The sequence below is a fragment of the Epinephelus moara genome, chromosome 17 (assembly GCF_006386435.1).
Source record: "Epinephelus moara isolate mb chromosome 17, YSFRI_EMoa_1.0, whole genome shotgun sequence".
Classification (NCBI taxonomy): domain Eukaryota; kingdom Metazoa; phylum Chordata; class Actinopteri; order Perciformes; family Serranidae; genus Epinephelus; species Epinephelus moara.
The window spans coordinates 23,427,531-23,447,060 of NC_065522.1; the positions used below are offsets into that span (position 1 = coordinate 23,427,531).

The 19,530-nt window shown below is 41.4% G+C and overlaps 3 protein-coding genes across 3 annotated transcripts; 1 reads left to right on the forward strand and 2 right to left on the reverse strand.

Annotated features, from left to right (window-relative positions):
• Nucleotides 1-823: 823 nt before the first annotated feature.
• On the reverse strand, nt 824-6,056 carry cideb (cell death inducing DFFA like effector b). Its single transcript, XM_050066604.1, has 5 exons — nt 5,888-6,056; nt 5,353-5,467; nt 4,589-4,747; nt 4,316-4,506; nt 824-3,660 (listed from the first exon to the last, which is right to left on the reverse strand). Exons 1-5 carry the CDS (start codon nt 5,911-5,913, stop codon nt 3,519-3,521), a joined length of 633 nt encoding a protein of 210 aa, XP_049922561.1. The 5' UTR covers nt 5,914-6,056; the 3' UTR covers nt 824-3,518.
• A 2,289-nt stretch (nt 6,057-8,345) lies between these two features.
• On the forward strand, nt 8,346-15,224 carry tinf2 (TERF1 (TRF1)-interacting nuclear factor 2). Its single transcript, XM_050066588.1, has 10 exons — nt 8,346-8,651; nt 8,911-9,113; nt 9,274-9,381; nt 9,568-9,663; nt 9,774-9,884; nt 10,399-10,522; nt 10,628-11,435; nt 12,425-12,483; nt 12,587-12,666; nt 13,984-15,224. The coding sequence occupies exons 1-10, from the start codon at nt 8,624-8,626 to the stop codon at nt 14,101-14,103; spliced, it is 1,737 nt and encodes a 578-aa protein (XP_049922545.1). The 5' UTR covers nt 8,346-8,623; the 3' UTR covers nt 14,104-15,224.
• Nucleotides 14,730-19,297, reverse strand: dhrs4 (dehydrogenase/reductase (SDR family) member 4). Its single transcript, XM_050066596.1, has 9 exons — nt 19,167-19,297; nt 18,744-18,859; nt 16,928-17,105; nt 16,669-16,770; nt 16,464-16,534; nt 16,328-16,379; nt 15,961-16,095; nt 15,780-15,835; nt 14,730-15,680 (listed from the first exon to the last, which is right to left on the reverse strand). The coding sequence occupies exons 1-9, from the start codon at nt 19,176-19,178 to the stop codon at nt 15,566-15,568; spliced, it is 837 nt and encodes a 278-aa protein (XP_049922553.1). The 5' UTR covers nt 19,179-19,297; the 3' UTR covers nt 14,730-15,565.
• Nucleotides 19,298-19,530: the final 233 nt, after the last annotated feature.

Genomic DNA, 19,530 nt, shown 5'->3' on the forward strand with positions numbered 1-19,530 from the left:
CCCCGTCCACCTCAGATGATCTTACGACCCCTGTGGAAAGGGGCCTTGAAACACAATTGGAGGCTAGGCTGCAGGGAGACGTGCATGCAGGGTCAACAAACCACAATGGTGTCGTCACTGATTTTAGCGAACTGGAGGGGCTCGTGGCAATGCTCAATATTCCTCGTGTTGCAAACAGGTCACCCAGCGTCACCCAACACCGTGATTATCATGCAGTACAAGCATGCAGGCTTCCCACTGGGGCACGCAGTACAAAGACGTCAGCTCAGGGGGAGATGTTGAAGGCAGCTTTCTTGCACTGCCAGTATCCAGACAACCACGGCTACAACCAACTGGCGATGATGACTGAAATCCCCCGCTACGAACTGGTTCAGTGGTTCGGTGACAGGCGCTATCAGGTCAAGAAAGGAAGGCCACGCTGGATGACTCAGGAGCAGCACCGCAAGGTGGTGGCCAACATCAGGTACCAGCAGTACCTGAATGACCTATTGAAGACAAAGCCACGTGCGGCAGGCAGTGACGGCAATGACAAAGCAACCAGGTAGATGTTGCTTGACATGAGTGAAAGCTGTGGCAGTGAGGAAAGTGTGCCGAAGCAGTTAAGTGATTTTTAATTCTTGCGTTGATGTTTTGAACTGTAAGATGTAATTTTTAGAAAAAGTTGCCAAGTTAAGACACATTCTTGTGAATGAGCCTCCTCTTTTATTCAGAAAGTATTGTTGTTATGCTGTTATTGTGATATTTCTTCACATGATTGTTAACAGGAGAGATAAGAAAGATACTCATTTACAATGTAGATGGAAGTTTTACACTGACGAATCCCTTCGTGCCACGCAGATGCTTTTATTGTCATTCAAGTAAAACAGTTGAATTTGTTCAAACATGACTCCTCTTGTGATTACAGTAGTTAAATCCTAACATTAGTGAAAACTTCTTTCTCACTATCGTTATATTCAATTTTTCAAAAAGGACAGTGGTGTTTAAGACCATAACATCAGTCATAAAAGGTTGTTATCACCTGTTATCTTAGAAAAACTGCCAACTAGTGTTGTCAATAATATCAAATACTCAATACATATCGATTTGGAATATTTTAAATGGTTTCAATACACATTTTCTGCAGTATTGATGGACCAATACCAGCTGCACTTTCTTACTGTCTCATTAACATCATTCTGTTGTTCTGAGCTACTAACTGAGAAAAGAGCAGTTGTCTATGTCATGTCACAGCCTTGTTATGTTTAACTTGTTTAATAAAAACAATTCATTTTATGCCCTCAGTGTCACTTTTTCCCCTATTATCAAAAATGATACTGCACTGTTTCAGAGCTTGAAATCCCAGTATCATGACCGCACCACTGCCTACACATAATTCACACAAGATTGACAAAAATAAATTATAATCCTAGAATATTATGTAAAATATATTGCACAAAAAACCTATAAAACTCATGTTTCCTCTGTTGTTACTCGTGACATTTTCTAACACTGAATCGTAAAGCTTGTCTTTAACCTGACGTATAGTCAAGAAGAATATGGTGCACAGTCATACAGTCACCCTGCATGAGACTATCATTGTTAATATTTACAAATACCGCCTTAACAGATGGGCATGTTAAAAAAGTGGTTTCTTTTACCCCATGTTAAAAAGGTAAACAGCAGAACAGTTAAACAATATAATGGTTATCAAATGAGATGCTCAATAATAGGAATGGATTTAAAAGGTCTCAGACTGACCTATCAATTCCTATTGAAGGGTAATTTTGTTTTTTTTAACCTGGTATTTTTTGTGTGTGTCTGAATGAACAACAATTTTTAAAAACTGGTCCAGTATTGAGCGAGAGCGCTGCAGCCGGCAGCGGCAATACAGGCTGCAATGTAACCACTTTGGGCAAATCTGCACCGTCAGTTTACATCCTCTAAAAGTGCTTGTTTTTGCCACTGACAGGCTCACATTGTTACTGTAAGTAGAAGGATCCCTTCAGAGATAGAATTTTTTGTTAGAAAGAAAGATCCTTTTTGTTTGCTATCACCAAACCCACCAGACTCCATTTAAATAAACAGTAATTTTAGTGTGCATAGAGGCAGCATATTTTCACTTCTAACTGAGTGAATTAAGGGTTCGTTTAAAGCAAACCAGAGTTGGTGATTGTTGGAACAGCGGAAAGAAAAATCAAGACAGTTTTTGTGAGTTTAATTTTGTTGCTGTTGACTTTGAATGACTTGTTTTACAATGATAAAATTACTGTTTATTTAAAGCTATGGTCTACGTTTAGAAAGATTGATCATTATTATTAACATCATTTAGATGGTGGTTATGGCCCAATAGTGCTAGCTACACAATGTGAAGAGCAAAAGGAACCAAAAAAATCCACTCTGGCGGCTGCAGGCCTGCAAAGAAATTGACCAATCATAGCCATCCGGTCCGCATGCGAGTTACTCCTTGCTCAAATTTGCACTCTCTCTCTCTTACCCTCCGTCCAATACCCTCGCTCCATTTTGTCACTCCTCTGCTCCTCGTCCCGCCTCGTCCCAACCCCCCTCCCCCGAGTTTCGATATGGAAAATAAAGAGAGCGACAGCAGCAAGCGGCCTCTGCTTGCCCCACCGGCAAAGGCCGAAAGGAAGCGTAAGTCTGCCTCTGAAAAAGCAGAAACGAAGAGGAACTGCGACAAAGCAGAGTAAACATCGGGTCATCCTCCGACCGATGGCAAAATCTCCGGCAAGATCTGGGCCTGAAAAGTGATGCTGATACAGCGGAGTTTTTGTTGAACAGGTAATATTTCGTTTTTATTGTGGAGGTTGCGACATAGATAACTGTATGCCAATGCTGGCTTATGACTGTGAAAGCTGCCGTTAGTTTTTTGTGTGGTTAGACGGCGTTGAAACATTTTTTGTCTGCAATATTGTCAACACTTGTTTACATGTTCGACGGAGACGTTAGCCTAATTTTTAGCATTGTAAGCTAAAACTGCTATCATGTTCACACATTGTCACAGCAGTGTTTCGTTAGGAGGCTTCGAGGGGAGGGGGACACGAGCTCGGAGGGGAGGGATCATGGAGCACAGAGGGAGGGGTGTGTAGGGGAGGGATCATGGAGCACAGAGGGAGGGGTGTGTGTGTGGGGGGGATGCTTTTTTCAAATCTTTCTCATCGTCTTTCTAAACGTAGACCATAGCTTTAAATGGAGTCTGGTGGGTTTGGCGATACTGATTTTGGGGTTGTTTCTGGTTAAACAGAAAGGATCTTACTCTTTAACAAAAAGGTCTATCTCTGTAGGGATCCTTTCCATAATGTTGTCGGACACTTACAATAACAATCTGAGCCTGTCAGTGGCAAAAAAAGCACTTTTAGTGGATGTAAATTGACGGTACACAGATTCCCATTACTACTGCATTGCAGCCTGACCAATTTCACGACTTGTCTCCATTAGTCACTTAGACACAAACAAACCATAGTAACCCTTTAAGTCGACAATGATTTCAGATGTTACAGCTGAACAGTTTTCTCTTGGCCCCTTCAGTTCCAGTTGGCTGTGTACTCTGCCCTCTGTGGCTGCCAAAGGTCAGCGCCTTCGATGATGCGGCGGATCATGGAGGCGGACGTGATAAGCAGGTGTCCAACAGCATTTAGGAGGGAGGAGGCTACACGCAGGGCTTCTCTGAAAAACGAGAAAGTGTGATCAGTATGATTTTGGAGAAGCAGGAAGGCATACCGACACAGAAGCAAAGCACTATACTGGTAGTGTACGCTATATTGAAAGTATTTTCACCGCTTTACCATTCAGTCAGGCAGCCTTTCCAATTGGAAATGTGTTAATGACTTCAGTGTCCCATCTGTTCTCGTCAAGCCACCAGACTCCATTGACAAAAACAGTAATTTTGGCTTGCTGAATGCAGGAGCTGCTGGTCTACCACTGCCTCGATCAGTGATTTTGTTTGCTTTACTGTGTGACTTTGTTTAATCCGATCTCACCATTTTAAACGCCAAAGTCACAATAATAAAGACAGCAATTATATTAATGGAGGTGGCGGTAGATGAGCAGCTCCAGTGTTCATCAATATTAAATTAGGTTTTTCTCAATGGAGTCTGGCTTGAAGAGAGAAATGTAATGGCTTAAGTTCCCCATCAGAAATCGCTGTATGACTAAGGTAAAGTGGTGACAGTATTCTAAATATAGCGTACACTTAAACTGATACTAATTTTTGTAGGTGGCTAAAATACATTTTGTTGCTGCCCCCGTCCATAGTAGTACATTGCGTAGCTTCCAGGTCCTGCCTGCTAATTTTTGTTATGACCTCCTCGCCTGAGCTTACCTGAGGACTTTCTTGGGCCCCAGACACTGGAAGTTAGCGCTCACAGAGTACAGGCCTTGAAATGTGGCCTTCACACTCAGGGAGCCAAACACATCCTTTGGGCTCATCCTGTAGAGGTCAAAGGTGACACGAGCGATGTCTTTACCAGTCCGAGGCTTGTCGTGGTCTTTAGATTTGAACACAACTGCACCCTGGGGGATCAGAGACATCAGTCACATATATTACATACAATCACATGGGGCTATGTAGCGATACTACTTTGGTCAGACATACCGCCTGAGGTCTCCATGTCTGTCCAGGCTCCAGGGCCATGAGCATGGTGTTGTCAGGCAGGGTCATGAGGAACTCGTCGGAGTCTACCTCTGTACCGTCCTCCTCACAGACCAGAGACAGAGACAAGGCAGACAGGGACAGCAGCAAGGCCTGGCATACCTACGGCACAGATTCAAGTTGGCTCTGGATTAATTCATGTGTGCTAGAGCAGAGGTTTTTCATCTTTTATCAGACAAGGACCCCTTACAAGATAAAGTATGTACCAGTACCCGATTAGGTCTCATCAGCTTGGTAAGTCCAAACATAACCGGTAGGCCAACATACCTTTTGGGAGTTTATTTTCCATGTGTAGGTACTCCTTTACCATCGTCATGGCTTTCTCCATTGATGGATACTGCTCTAATGTGTCGCCGCATTTGCTTTGTAATGATTCCCACTGCCGCCTTGACTGCCTTATATTCATGATACTTTGAGTAACAGTTCTTTGTCGGTCAAAGCAAAGAAATCATCATCAAGGCTCTAACAAGGCAGCTGTCTCCCTTTATTAGCAAGTTTCATTTATTTCATAATACTATTATTTTCTTACTTTAATTTTATCCATTTAATTTTATTTTTTATTTAATTTTTAGTACTTTATTTTCACATGTATTTATTTATTTAACATTTTTTCCTTCTCATTTTTTGTTACGCTACAACAAGCAGCTTTACCCCGATCAGAACCTTTTCCATTATTTCTTTGCATTGTATATCTATTACAGTCTCACCCTCTCTTTCAGCTCCTCCAGGGTCCCTGCTGTGATACCCTTCCTGGTCTCCCTGTTTTGACAACACACTCTGAAGGGACGTTGCGGTGGAGACCACACTCGCTTGGTCACAGATCTGCGGAAGACCAGACAGACAGGTTATTAAGTTGCTCAATGTGTTGGATGCTGTGTTTTGGAGATTTTCACAGCAGACATTTTATCTCATACACAATACTAAGATCCCCAAACGGAAGCAGTTAAATTGAATTAATCAGTCATTAATTTCATTATTTACACGTTTTTCCCGCTGTGACATGTCAAAATGTCTTCTGTTAAAAAGGACCCACCTGAGCCATGATAAATGACCAATACTTATCACAATAAAATAATAAAAATGTCAAATTTCATAATATGAAACAGCTTAAAATGACATGTCCATTAAGTAAATTTCGGGGGCTTCAACAGCCACACAGTGTTGTTGGATTGTTGATCAAGTGAAGGGATCATGAAGCAAATCAATACAATATCAACCGGCCAAAAGTACTTCTTCACTTACTTGATAAATGAAGACGTTGTGTCCATGTTCGTCGTTCCCTTGTTGTCTCTTCTCACAGCCTTGTTTTTTTCAGAAGGTGTTTTGTTGTAACAAATAGTGATAATGTTAGTGCGGCTTGTATCTGACCCAGCAGCTGGACTTTACCCTGAACCTGGTGATAACTCAGATACAGAACAGTACATGGCAAAGGTCATCTCGCCTGTGTGTGTGTGTGTGTGTGTGTGTGTGAGTGTGTGTGTGTGAGACCTCCTTGCTGACAAGCAGTGTTATTATCTATATAGCCCGACTGATAATGGATGTGTAAGTTCAATACTGATCTTGTGACCTGACAGTTTTAAAAATCTGTTTTTATGAACATATCACAAAAAATAAGCAGTTTCCATAAGAATCCTTTATATTTGTTTTTTAATTATTCACTGCAGTTTCTGGTTACTTATCGACTGACATAGACATCCACACTTATAAAGCTGCAATGTCAGCTGATATATTGGCCCAGCCCATTTATCTGGCTCTGTACTTTTAAGGGACATATTACAATAACATTAATATCTTACTGTATGAAAGATATTTTAGGCCTATTGTAGGGATATAAACTCAGATTGATACCTGTACCAATGGATGGACTACTGCATGGGCCTACTGGGCACATGCCGAGGGGCCCAATGTACCGACCCAGTAAGGGACATTAAATGAGGTCAAAGAGACACAAAATAACTACAAACCAGGCAAAACATCAAAAAAAGAGACACAAAATAAGTACAAAAGGGGCAAAACAACCAAAAAATGACACAAAATAGCTACAATCATGGCAAAACAACCAAAAAAGAGACACAAAATGACTACAAGGAGACACAAAATGACCACAAAGAGACACAAAGTAACCACAAAAGGACCAAAACAACCAAAAGGTGACACAAAATAGCTACAAACGAGGCAAAACAACCAAAAAAGAGATACCAAATGACTACAAGGAGACACAAAACAACCAAGAAGACACTAAATGGCCTCAAAGACACAAAATAACTACAAAAGGGGCAAAACCAGAAAGTGACAGGGAAAGTTAAAACAAAAGACACATTACATTAAAAAACACACAAAATTACCTCAAACAGTCACTAAACAACAAGGAAACACAAAATAACTGCACACGAACCAAAACATCAAAAGAGACACAAAATGTCTCAGAAGAGACACAAAACGACCAAAATGACACAAAATGCCTACAAAAGACACAAAGGCGCCTTAAAACCCCATAAAGTTATCTCAAAGAGTCACAAAATTGAGACAAAGAGATACAAAATAACTACACATGGGGAAAAAAAACAACCAAAAAAGAGACACAAAATAACTAAACGAGGCAAAACAACAAAAAAGAGACACAAAATAACTAAACGAGGCAAAACAACAAAAAAGAGACACAAAACGACCAAAAAGACACTAAATGTTCTAAAAGAGACACAAAATGACTACAAAAGGGGAAATAAACCAAAAAGAGATACTTAGTGGAAACAAAAGACATAAAATTACCTTGAAAACCCACAAAGGAGACACAAAGTAACTACAAATGAGGCAAAACATCAAAAAGAGACACAAAATGACTACAAGAAGAAACAAACCACCTAAAAAAGACACTAAATGACCTCAAAGGAGACACAAAATGACTACAAGAAGAAACAAAACTAAAAAAGGATAAAAAAATGGCCTTAAAGGGACACGAAATGCCAACAAAAGACACAAAAGTGCCTTTAAACCCCATAAAGTTATCTCAAAGAGTCACAAAATGAAGACAGCGGGATACAAAATAACTACATATGGGGCAAAACAACAAAAAAGAGACACAAAATGACTAAAGACACAAAACAACCAAGAAGACACTCAATGACGTCAAAGAGACACAAAATAACTGCAAGAAGGGGCAAAATAACAAAAGAAGACACCAAATGTAGATCCAAAATAACTACACATGGGGCAAAACAACCAAAAAAGAGACACAAAATGACGACAAGGAGACACAAAATGATCATGACTTAAAAAAAAAAGAAAAAAAAAGGCAAAACCACAACAAAGTCAATTGTCTCATAATCCGCCCATGCCTGTCATGGTTCGTATAACCATTTTCTTGTTTTTTTGCCTTTTATTTGAGCCATTATCTTATTTGTGTTATGTTCCTTAATATTATGCTACTTCTAAATACTAATACTTCCATGTATTAAAACTTGCATCGTTACAATATAGAATAAAAAAGTTTTGTACATGATAAATAACTTAATAACAAAAAAACGGCTGTCGGAGCTGCTAAAATACGTCATATCCTGTAAACAACACCGGGTGCGCTTGTTTTAAATACCAGGGTGCGCGTGGACGGAGTTTGCCGTTCGAACCGTTGTATTTTATTCCCAATGCGCGAGGCACCGCCCACTCGGCACAGCCGCGTGAAGACATGAGAAGAGTTATATAGTTGCAGTGAAGGCGGGAGGACGAGAAGCAGAAGTTTTGATAGAAGTGGTGCTAGCTTTGTTTCGAGCGGGTTATCAGTCACTGTGATACTGAAGTGAACCACAGAGAGCTCCAGGCGTCGACGGAATTAGTCAACATTACCTCAACAGTAACTCCTAAACTACTTTATAGGGTAAATTGTTAGCTCCGCGGCGGTTTAGAAGTAATGTGTGTACGTTGCTAAGCTAACGTCAACTTGTTAACCTCCTTAGCCGTTAGCTGACTGTCTGATCGAGTGGTATGGCTACAAGAAAGCCTAAGGAAAATGGTAAGTGTTAACATGGTTTACGTTGAGTAAGGTTGTGGCAGGTGACTGACAGTGCAGTCATGCTCATCATGGCTGACAAGTAAATGTGTTCATCAGTCAATGAATTTGACAGCCTCCTACATTAGCATTACTGACTGGGTTGTAGCCAGCAGTGCAACATTGACAGCATCAATCCATGGAGACAAGTGAAGCAGAATTTTCCAGCCCTGTATTAGTTGCCATAAGTGTATCACAGTTATCTCCTCTGTCTCCTGCACAGATGCCAGCCTCCCCTTTGCTGCCCTGCAGCTCCTGGCCCCGCCTGTGCGTCTGGTATCTGCAGCCCTCTGGAAAGTGATGAAGCAGAGGGATGTGATGCAGTATGGGGCTGTGGAGGAGTTTGTGACATCGGCCTGTGAGACTGTCCCTGGGCTGCTCACCATGAGACACCAGGGCAAGCTGGCGCTGGGGCTGAGAGGACGGGTATGTATGCTTTTCATTTCTTCTAGACTGTTATTGTAAGGCAGCAATACTTGTGCAGCTCCTGAATCCAAGACAAATTCCCCCAGGAAGTATATTGTCTCGTATCAGAATTATATTTCTGCTTAACTGCATGGTTCATCATCCTCTACCTTCTTTTCAGTTTATCTTGGAGCTGTGCCGCACACAACCGGATAAAAAGGTGATCATGCCACACCTGGAAAGGATCCGTACCCCTGCTGCCCTGTCAACCTCCTCTGCTCCTACGGGGGTAAATTATCTTTGATGTTTAGATTCTCACATGTTGCATTTCCATTTGTGTCACTGTAAATAGTTTGCAGGCTTTTATTCCAAATAATAACTCCATACTCTCTATGATTCACAGCACATTGCTACAAAAAGACAGTAGACACTCATGTACGAAAAAAAATGTAATGTTTGCTTTTTTGTCTCCTAGAAGAGGGATGTAAAAATCACAAGAACAGTCGAAAGTTTCCATTCATTGGTTCACACACTGCTAAAAGACCCAGCAGGGCGAGAACAATTCTTCAAGGTGAGTCTCCCTACTTGTGTTTATTTGGATCTCACAGCAGCAGCAACTCATATGTGATCATCTCTCAGTCAATGTAGAAAGGAAAGTAACAGCCAACTCTGTTGTGACAGGAGGAGTTTCCCGTGGATTACGGTCCAAAGTTTGACCAGGAACTGGAGAAGCTGCTGTGGGAGTTCTTGATCCGAGTGGACCAGTTGCTCCCGGTCCCCAACCTAGCTCAGGTAGTGTCAGTCAACCCAGTCCAGACTACATTTCATACAGTTTTATTAGTTGTAAGCTTTAGTCTGCAAGAACACATTTACAATACTAACATGATAGCAGTATGTAGAAGGCTAAAACAGAATGGGGGATTATTTTAGTGTGTCTGAAACCAATAGCACATTAATTGCATACTATTTCCTGTTAATATTACAGTATGAAAACACTGGACACTACATAGTCATTAATGTCCCATAACGCAATGCAACATTTATGAAGGACAGCGACCAAGACCGCTTCAATTCAAGCTTTGCGAGGCGTAATATAGTTCATGAAGTATTCTTAAATTGCTGGTACAGATGAGTTTGGCACAGGTTACCATGGTTACGTAGCTCCAACTGACAATTAGGCTCTATGGAAGAGTTACTACAGCTCAGTGAGTCTGAAAAGATACTACTCTTATTCACAAAGAGACCCATGTCGAACGTTTCTGTTGTTAAATTTGAAAAGGTCAATATTGTAATAATTTGTCTGCAGACTGTGTCGTGGCTCAGTGATGCCCCCCCTGTCCTGGAGGAGTGTGCGCGGGCAGCCACCCAGCCACAGCTCCTTAAGATACTGCTTCAGCATCAAACCTGTCTGGGTCATCTGGAGAGTGCAGGTACAACTACACACCTTCTTAGCGTCTTTGCGAGGATGACTGTAACAGTGAAGCCTTTTATGTAGATTCTGAATAATTCTCATCATCCATGTTTGTTTGTTACAGCATCCCTGCCTCCAAACTTGGGAGACTCCATCCTGGCTTCACTTTCTCTGCCACCCTCTGGAAAAGTACCTTCAGATCAACCAACAGGAGCCACAAAGTCCGCTGTGGACCAGTCTGATGTCACAATGACAAGAGACAAACCACAATTTATTACACCCGTTATCGGACTAATATCAAATGAAGACGTTCCCATTATGATCAGGACATCGAGAGACAATGAGCCAACCAGCTCAAAAGATGCAACAGCCTCAGACCCAAAAGATAAGTTGAAATTCACTGTGATTAAAACGAGACAAAAACCCAAAGAGGGTGAAGAAGACGTGGAGGAGGAGGGGAACGCCTTACAAAGAAAAAACGGACTGAAACGCAAGCAGCCTGACAAACAGAGTGAATCCGACGAGGAGGAGGAAGTGTTGCGCATGATCAGAACTGAGGAATCGAGGATAAGCGGGCGTTTGAGAAGAAGAGATAACCAGAGGACAAATGAGAGCAAAGAAGACGAAGCTGTTAGAGACGAGGAGCAACAAAGAGCAGCTCTAGAAACCTGCATGTCCCAGCTGGGTGTCAAAGCACTGCACCTGCCTGAAGATCCGTCCCTCCGCTCCATTTTTGCATCTTGTCTGATCCGCCAACCCAGAGTTGTCATTGACAAACTGTCAGTGACTCCTGCTAACGCTAACAGGACTGATAGAGGAGGTAAATCCATAAACGTGACCCGGCAGAATCAGAGGAGGAACTTGCCCGTCAAAGCTCCAACAAATCAACGTCGAAAGCCTGACTTGGATTATCCTGGCTTGGACGATAAAGAGTAAGAGACGGGAATGAAATGCACGTGTAAAATAGCAAAGTAGGTCTTAGCATCATGTCAAGTCTGTATCGCAATAATTCAGCAGCTAGCTTAAAAGAAAACTGCTGTGATGTGTTTTGGATTTTGTTCACGAGCTTTTCCTAGCTGCCTGGGATTCCCGTAGTGTACATTTTGAGTAAGAATATGTTTGTTCTAAAACACACCGATGATCCCACAGTGCCAGACACTTTAAGTTGACCTTGCAGAAACACATTGAGACAAGATTTTACTGCTGTATAAAGTAAATAGTTTACGTTTATTCTAACAATGGAGCCCAGGGATACTCAACTTATTTATAATCAGCCTGGACCTCTGTCAGTGTGCCGCGGGATCCCTTGGCTCTTTTTAGTTTTTTAAACAGGTTCTATTTTGATGTTTTTATTGCACTTTGGCACCTTATAGATATTAAAAGCACCCGCCAAAAAAATCCCAGTGTGAATTAATTTATTTTCATCGTAAATTAGAAAATGGTCCGCAGGTTTTAAGTTGACTATTACTCATGTACAAATACAATAAAATACAAATACAATGAAATAATTTAGTTAAATGTTTCTGGTATTATTTGGTCTTTCTACCTCTGTATGTGCTCTTTTGGAATTGCAGGTCCTATAAAAAGAAACTTAAGAGATTTAATTGCATTTTAATATTTCCTGGCTGTGTTTAGACCTACATTAGAAACGCCCCTGTCAAAGCAGATCAGTAAGCAGCTCATTTACCACCATTCACTGTGGCTCAGGAGGTAGAGCAGGTTGTCCTCCTGTCCATATGTCTGACACTGAACCACGAGTTGGTCTTGAGGAGTAGGCCAGTGTCTCGCATGGCATCAGTGTGTGAATGTGTGTGAATGAGAGGCGAATTTTACCAAAGAAAGATGCTATATTAATGCAGTCCATTTACTATTAAGAATTTAATTGACATAAGTGTTTAATTATGTTGTTTCTATTTGACAGAAATCATCCTGTCCCACCGGGTATAAGTAGCTTTCCATCTCAGCAGCGAAATAACACAGGTGATTTAACAAATTGTTCCCAGGGAATTAAAAGAATAAAAGTACTGTAACAATAAAACTCACCTGCACAAGTTTCGGTTTGACTATTTCCTTTTGTGTTTAGAGACGTCGTCCCTTACAGGAGACAGTGAAGACTACGTAGCTGATTCTGAGGACGAAGCGACAAAGAACTTCAAAGGCAGGGTATGTATTCTCCAAACATGGGAAATGGGGTATTTATGGGCAGTGAAGATCTTTAAAGGGGGGCATGCTTTAAATGTTTTTAGTCTTCTAGGTACTGTATTTATCTGGTGTTTGAAAGTGGTATAGGTGTCGCTGTTGTCGCAAAGACAACCGGATCAATTTCTGTTTTCCTCAGAGCTGAGCACAGTTACACGGGTTGTTCTACTGTCCGCCATTTCTGCTTCTCGAGATAGTAGCTGCCAGTGTTGTAGTCAGAACCACCGTGGCCGAGACCAAACTGTATTGAGGCCGAGACAAGATCAAGACTTTGAGAAGTTGAGAGTGGGTTGAACAGAAAACGTACCCATATACTCTCCTACATTCCTCTGGGTGCTCTCGGTGTCACCTGTAAGGGGGTGATCACACAGAAATGAGACGCTAGAGACGCGGACGCTTCAAAGACGCCTGAAATGCTGGAAGCGCTTATTCAATGCGCGCTAGCTACTGCCGTCTGACGCTCAAAAAGTAAAAAAAAAATTAGAACTTTTCAGCGTCTACACGCGTCTTAAAAGAAGCGTCTAAAAAGAAGTGTCTACAAAAACACCCGTCTAAAAAGACGCCGGAAAAATGCCCGTCTAAAAAGACGCTTGAACGCCGGTCAGACGCGCCATATCATAGGAAAACAATGGTTTTACTGGCGTTGCGTTTCTAGCGTTTCATCTCGGTGTGATTGCTCCCTAAGATTTTCCCAATTCAGTATCCATGGAGGAGCTCCAGACTACCCTATGACATCACAAATTTGAGTTTTAGCACTCTAGTTTTTGTATTTGGGAGAGAGTTCTTCATTTTTATTAATATTTGTGGACTGTCTTAGACCATAGACCAAGTAAGATATGGTCAAGTCAGAGAGAGACCAAGACTGATCTCAAGTACTCACACTGATACTCTTTGGTAACTGGGAATAGCTACCGACAGCTACTAGGTAAAACAAAAATGCTAACCTCTTCCCATTTTTATTGCACCTCATTGTGCCGAAAATTGTAATATAATTTTTCCAGGAGATCGTACCAGGTAGCAGACAGAATTTCATAGTATAAACGAGGCTTAGCGAACCAATCTAAATGCTGATGGTGTCATTGTTTAATATCCATTACACTCTGCAATCAACATTTACTTCACCATGATAAGTCATAGTGTGTGCGTGTATATTTCCACTTTAAAAAAGAATAAAATCTGTCATTGAAATTCATCCTGAGGAATATTCTGAGATGATTGAAGATGATGTCTCTTTAATGTGCTGTCTCATCTGTGTTTTCTGACTGCCTCTGTCTCCTTCAGCTGTTCATGAAGCGCTACTACAAGACCAAACACGGCACATATGTTCCCACTCTGAGGGAGTACTGGAAGCCCGGGTCGACACGGCGAGACTTAACGTCGGCTGGCAGCAAACGCAGATGATGACATGAACTTTCACTGCCAGGTTTGGTGTTGGGATGCCAGAAAAATGTCAGAGGACTTTAACTGCGGTTCAGCTGGTTTTTCTCCACCAGCTGCAACGGCAGGAAAGTTAAGATTTGAAATACACCAGCCACCGTGGCTGATGGTCGTATATTTTTATCCGTCTCTTGATTTATGATTCCAGTGTAGCTCAATCAGATTTTAACTTCGGCATCATGGAAAACAAGCCCTGAAATGGCACTGTCATACAAAGCAAACTTTATTTTAAATTGTCTATGTGCAGTTTGTTTTTAAGTAAAGACCAAACTATATCTGGGTTATCTCTGTTACAAATAATTCACTTGTATACATATTTTAAACCTGCTATATGTAATATCCTCAGTTAAGAAATAAAATTAATTGCAGTCATGTTTTGTATGAGAAAAAAATTGTCACTTTATTTTTCATTACATTCACCTGCACTTACATTCACTCATGAGATCATAATGGTAACCTTGTTTTTGGCTTAATTATGTTTGTATTTATGCATTTACTACGTCTCTCACTGACTGACGACCACTGATACATATAAATGTGAGGTCATCTTATCACATGTGATGAGAGGATGAAGTTAGTTGTCACAGCTATCAGAGAATATAAATCTTTATTCACAGAATATCACAAATAATCACCGGGACACCTTAAAGAACCCAAAATCTTCAGTAATTGGTTACAAAATTTTAAATGCCTCAGAGATTGGTGTATTATAGCTCTCACATTAAAGGAACAGTTCACTGAAAAATCAAAAAAATTTCAATTTTTTTCATTTTTTCAATTTTTCCTCTTACCTGCAGTGCTGTTTATTAACTTAGATTGTTTTGCTGTGAGCTGCAGAGTGTTGGTAGATATGTCTCTTTACAGAAATCATGACCTGATTACTCACAGACCTTGTGAGCAGTTCGATGTAGGAACTATTTCTTTCCACCAGACTACACCCTTAACCCTATCACTGCGCAGAAGGAAGAAGAGTGCATCTACTGCTAGCTCACCTAGCACGACTGAGCTTAGCTGAGGAGGACACCATTAATGCTGAGTAGATGCACACTTCCTTTTGCGCAGTGATATGTTTGGTAGAAAGAAAATAGTTCCTATATGAAACTGCTCGCAACAAGGTCTGTGGATTATCTTGAGTAACCAGGTCATGATTTCTGGACAGTGACATCGCACTTGAGTTTTTCACATGTACGTTTTTGGCGCTTTGAGCACCACAAGCTGAGTGCCATCTAGTTCCATTATATTGGAGAGAAGGCAGACATCTCCAACACTCAGCAACTCACACCAAAACGATCAAGGTAAATAGGTGTATTTGATTTGGGGCTGAATGGTCCCTTTAAGGTTTCCAAATCTATTCTGGCACTTTAGAAGAGTAGTCAAAATATAATCAAAACATTAAGTGCTAATTTGTTCAGTTGCCACTGGAGCTTCAGAGTCGACAGCTCATCCCTCCCGTCACTGTGATGGTCTCTCCAGTGATGTACGAAGCCTCCTCTGAGCACAAGAAGGCAATCACTCCCCCTATTTCCTCTGGCTCTCCCACTCTAAAGGGAAAAAAATGAATCAAGGAACATATGAAATATATTCTTTTGTGTATTATGCAGCATGTTAGTGACAACCTTCCATGTGAGCATGAGCTGTACCTTTTAATGCAGAGCTGCTTTTTTAAATCGTCCATGATGTCCTCATTTTGCCATAACTGGGACAAAACAGTGGTGTATTACAGACACTACAACATTCATCAAGTGTGAATAAACAAAGGAGACTTGACTCAAGGATTTAAGTGCGTGATGCAAAGAGGACCGTGTGTTTTAGTCTCCTTACTGCAGAGCTGAAGCGGGTCTTGATGATTCCAGGGGCCACGCAGTTGACTCTTATGTTACTGTGAGCCAGCTCAGGGGCCAGCACCCGCGTCAGACCCAGCAGTGCTGTCTTACTCACACTGTAAGGGCCCAGAGCCTGCAGGGACAAAGCGTCCATAACATACACATACACACTGGTTTATATGACTCAAACTCATCAAGAATTTTCTCTGTTTTTGGATTCTTCGTTTACAGTGGAGACATGCCAGAAAAGCAAAGTTTTCTTCCCAAATTCAACATAAACCAGAGCGAATAACTGCAATACAAATGGTCCTTTGGGGGGTGAAGTAGTCCTTTAATATAAATATGTTTGAGATGAATGTTCTTACCTGCATTGGTTGGTATCCAGCCACAGATGACACAAATACTACATTCCCCCCTCTGAAAGGAAAGATACAGAGCAATAATTAAACATACAGTGGACAGTTTTATAGTCTTTGTCGTTCGGATCAGTTTGTCACTCACCCCCTTTTTTCCATATGAGGCGCCACCAACTTGGTCATTAGGAAGGCGGCTTTCACATTTACAGACAGGATCTAAAGAAAAAGATCCCATAAATTATCCTGTATTACAATAAATGAAAGGAGGAACGAGACGCAGAATCATTTCAACAAGTCTTCATGTTTTTATTTTATAAATGAGGCCTGGGGCTTCATCTATTGTTGTGTACCTTGTCCCAGACCTCCTCCGTGGAGTCCATGACGCTTCCAAAGAAAGGGTTGACTGCTGCGTTGGACACCAGGATATCAATGCCCCCGCACTGATCCAGAGTCTATACCAAGCACAGGATGAGACTATTAATGAGGTCGAGCTGGATGAATCATAGACAACCTCATAATTATGGATATGCAGCCATGTGGCTCAAACTTCTTTGATGCAGTTGTGTATGAATCATTTAACTGTGGTTGACAGAATTTAAAAATACTGACCAGTTGAACCAGTTTCTCTCTGTCTTCCCCTATGCCAACATTACAGGTGGTCCCGGTCACTTGGATACTTTGGCTCTGCAGCAGCGCCACAGCCTTGTCCACGTTGGCCTGCCGCCGGCTGCTCACCACCACATGAGCTCCTCTCTTTCCCAGAGCCTGAGCTGCAGCTAGACCAATACTGAGGAAGAGAAGAAGAGTATCTAAGTGTTTTGTGGCAAACTGTCACTGTGTTTCCAGCAGCTTTTTAGGTACCAAATGTAGGTGTTTTGTAGTGAGCTGTCGCTGTTTCTTCCATGGATTTTTAGTCACCAAACGTAAGTGTTTTGTGGCAAACTGTCACTTTGTTTCCAGCAGCTTTTTAGGTACCAAATGTAGGTGTTTTGTAGCGACCTGTCACTGTTTCTTCCATGGATTTTTAGTCACCAAACATAAGTGTTTTGTGTCAAACTGTCACTCTTTCCAGCAGCTTTTTAGGTACCAAATGTGTTTTATAGCGACCTGTCGCTGTTTTTCTTGTGGCTTTTTAGTTTCCAAACATGGGTGTTTTGTGGCAAACTGTCACTGTGTTTCCAGCAGCTTTTTAGGTACCAAATGTAGGTGTTTTGTAGTGACCTGTCGCTGTTTTTCTTGTGGCTTTTTAGTCACCAAACATGGGTGTTTTGTGGCAAACTGTCACTGTGTTTCCAGCAGTTTTTTGGTACCAAATGTAGGGTGTTTTGTAGCGACCTGTCACTGTTTTTCCAGCATTTTTTTAGGGCACCAAACATTGGTGTTTTGTAGCAACCTGTCGCTGTTTTTCAAGCAGCTTTCTAGGCACCAAACGGGTGTTTTGTAGCAAACCTTCACTGTGTTTCCCATGTAATATCAGGCATCAAACATGGGTGTTTTGTAGCGACCTGTCACTGTTTTTCCAGCATTTTTTAGGTACCAAACGCAGGTGTTTTGTAGCAAAATGTTTATGTTTCCAGCAGCTTTTTAGGTACCAAATGTAGGTGTTGCGTAGTGACCTGTCGCTGTTTTCCCCATGGCTTTTTAGTCACCAAACATGGGTGTTTTGTGGCAAACTGTCACTGTGTTTCCAGCAGTTTTTTAGGTACCAAATGTACTGTAGGTGTTTTGAAGCAGCCTGTTGTTGTGTTTCCAGCTACTTTTTTAGTCACCAAACATGGGTGTTTTGATACAATATTTTACATGCCTGAAAAATATATGAACAAGAACAGCAAGTTTCTGTGACAGTACATATCCAGGGGCTGTTTGCCTTTCAACACCAGTGGTGGCGTTATTCTTGTCTTTGGAGCACAAAGGCGGATGTTTTGTTTCAAAATTTAGGGGGGGGGCGCATATGAAATAGTGGGTTTGGGGGCCCTGCCAAGGTTGCTACAAAACACCAATGTTTGGTGCTTAAAAAAAATGCTGGAAAAACAGTGAGAGGTTGCTTCAAAACACCCATGGTTGATGCCTAAAAAAGCTGCTGGAAACACAACAACAGGCTGCTACAAAACACCTACATTTGGTACCTAAAAAGCTGCTGGAAATGCAGTGACAGTTTGCCACATGGTATCTCCTTTTTAAATTTAAATACAGTTTGATGTACCACTTTGCCTGGGATTTCCCTGTCTTGACCTGAGGTGTTGCGGTCAGTGCAAAGGTGAGGATGCTTTCAATACCAGCTTCATACAATTTGCATAATTTAGTTTTTTTGTCTGTCTGTGTCAGTGCTTCATCAGAGCAGCAGATAACTATTGCAGAAGCCATTTTCTTACTTACTAATCTCTGTATTTTAGGGCAGCACAGGCATTCATCATGTAATTCTTACCCAGCTGTGGAGGCAGTGACAATGGCTACCTTTCCAGCAAGGCTGCTTTGAGACATGCTCCTTTGTCCAGCGACAGGATTGGTCCTAAGGCACCTGAATACACTCCTCAACATCACCTGTGAGCAAAGAATATGAAGTCACGGATACATTTTATGAAAACACTGGGTAACTAGGGCAGAGGTCACCTGGACTCTGACAGCAGTGGTGCCCAAACTGAATGTTCCAAAGTGAAGCTTGAAGCCACTTTCTCTTAAGTCACTTCAACTAATAATTGACACATGGTGACAACAATAATAAATAGTTGATTGGTATACTTACAGAGACAAAATCAAGACTATTTGGAACATGTTTATGTTTTTACGCAGCTACATTGTATAAACAACTAATGCAAATGCGCAAATGTGATCAAACGCTTTATCTCACCCTGCAGTTCATGCGGTATTGAAGATAAGGTTCAACCAAAATCTAAAAAATCGTTATAGGACTATCAAAGTCTGCTGCCTGGACTTTGACTACCTCTATGAACGTGTAACTACAGCCAGTTTCCGGGTAAATAATACGATGTCAAAATAAAAGCCTCCAGCAAGCAGCCCAGTGCAGTTGCCTGCTCTTTGATTCAGTTGTACAGCCAAGTCCCTCCCAAAAATATGCTATACATTTAGGGACTATTAAATGTTGTTTTACCATCCGATGATAATATTAGCTCGAGGCGCACGTTTTGTTTTTTTCCTCAGTTTACAGCTTAGTTTTCCGATGAACAGCAAAATCCGGACGTCCCTAAATGCAA

Bases quoted from the DNA above. Each gene is read 5' to 3' on its own strand.
- cideb (XM_050066604.1), bottom strand. From the start codon at position 5,913: ATGGACACAACGTCTTCATTTATCAA. The intron at 5,468-5,887 runs GTAAGTGAAGAA...GGTCTTCCGCAG, and splicing joins ACAACGTCTTCATTTATCAA to ATCTGTGACCAAGCGAGTGT. The intron at 4,507-4,588 runs GTATGTCTGACC...CTGATCCCCCAG, and splicing joins AGACATGGAGACCTCAGGCG to GGTGCAGTTGTGTTCAAATC.
- tinf2 (XM_050066588.1), top strand. From the start codon at position 8,624: ATGGCTACAAGAAAGCCTAAGGAAAATG. The intron at 10,523-10,627 runs GTACAACTACAC...TGTTTGTTACAG, and splicing joins GGGTCATCTGGAGAGTGCAG to CATCCCTGCCTCCAAACTTG. The intron at 11,436-12,424 runs GTAAGAGACGGG...TCTATTTGACAG, and splicing joins CCTGGCTTGGACGATAAAGA to AAATCATCCTGTCCCACCGG.
- dhrs4 (XM_050066596.1), bottom strand. The intron at 16,771-16,927 runs GTCAGTATTTTT...TGCTTGGTATAG, and splicing joins GAGAGAAACTGGTTCAACTG to ACTCTGGATCAGTGCGGGGG. The intron at 16,535-16,668 runs GTACACAACAAT...CTTTTTCTTTAG, and splicing joins CGGAGGAGGTCTGGGACAAG to ATCCTGTCTGTAAATGTGAA.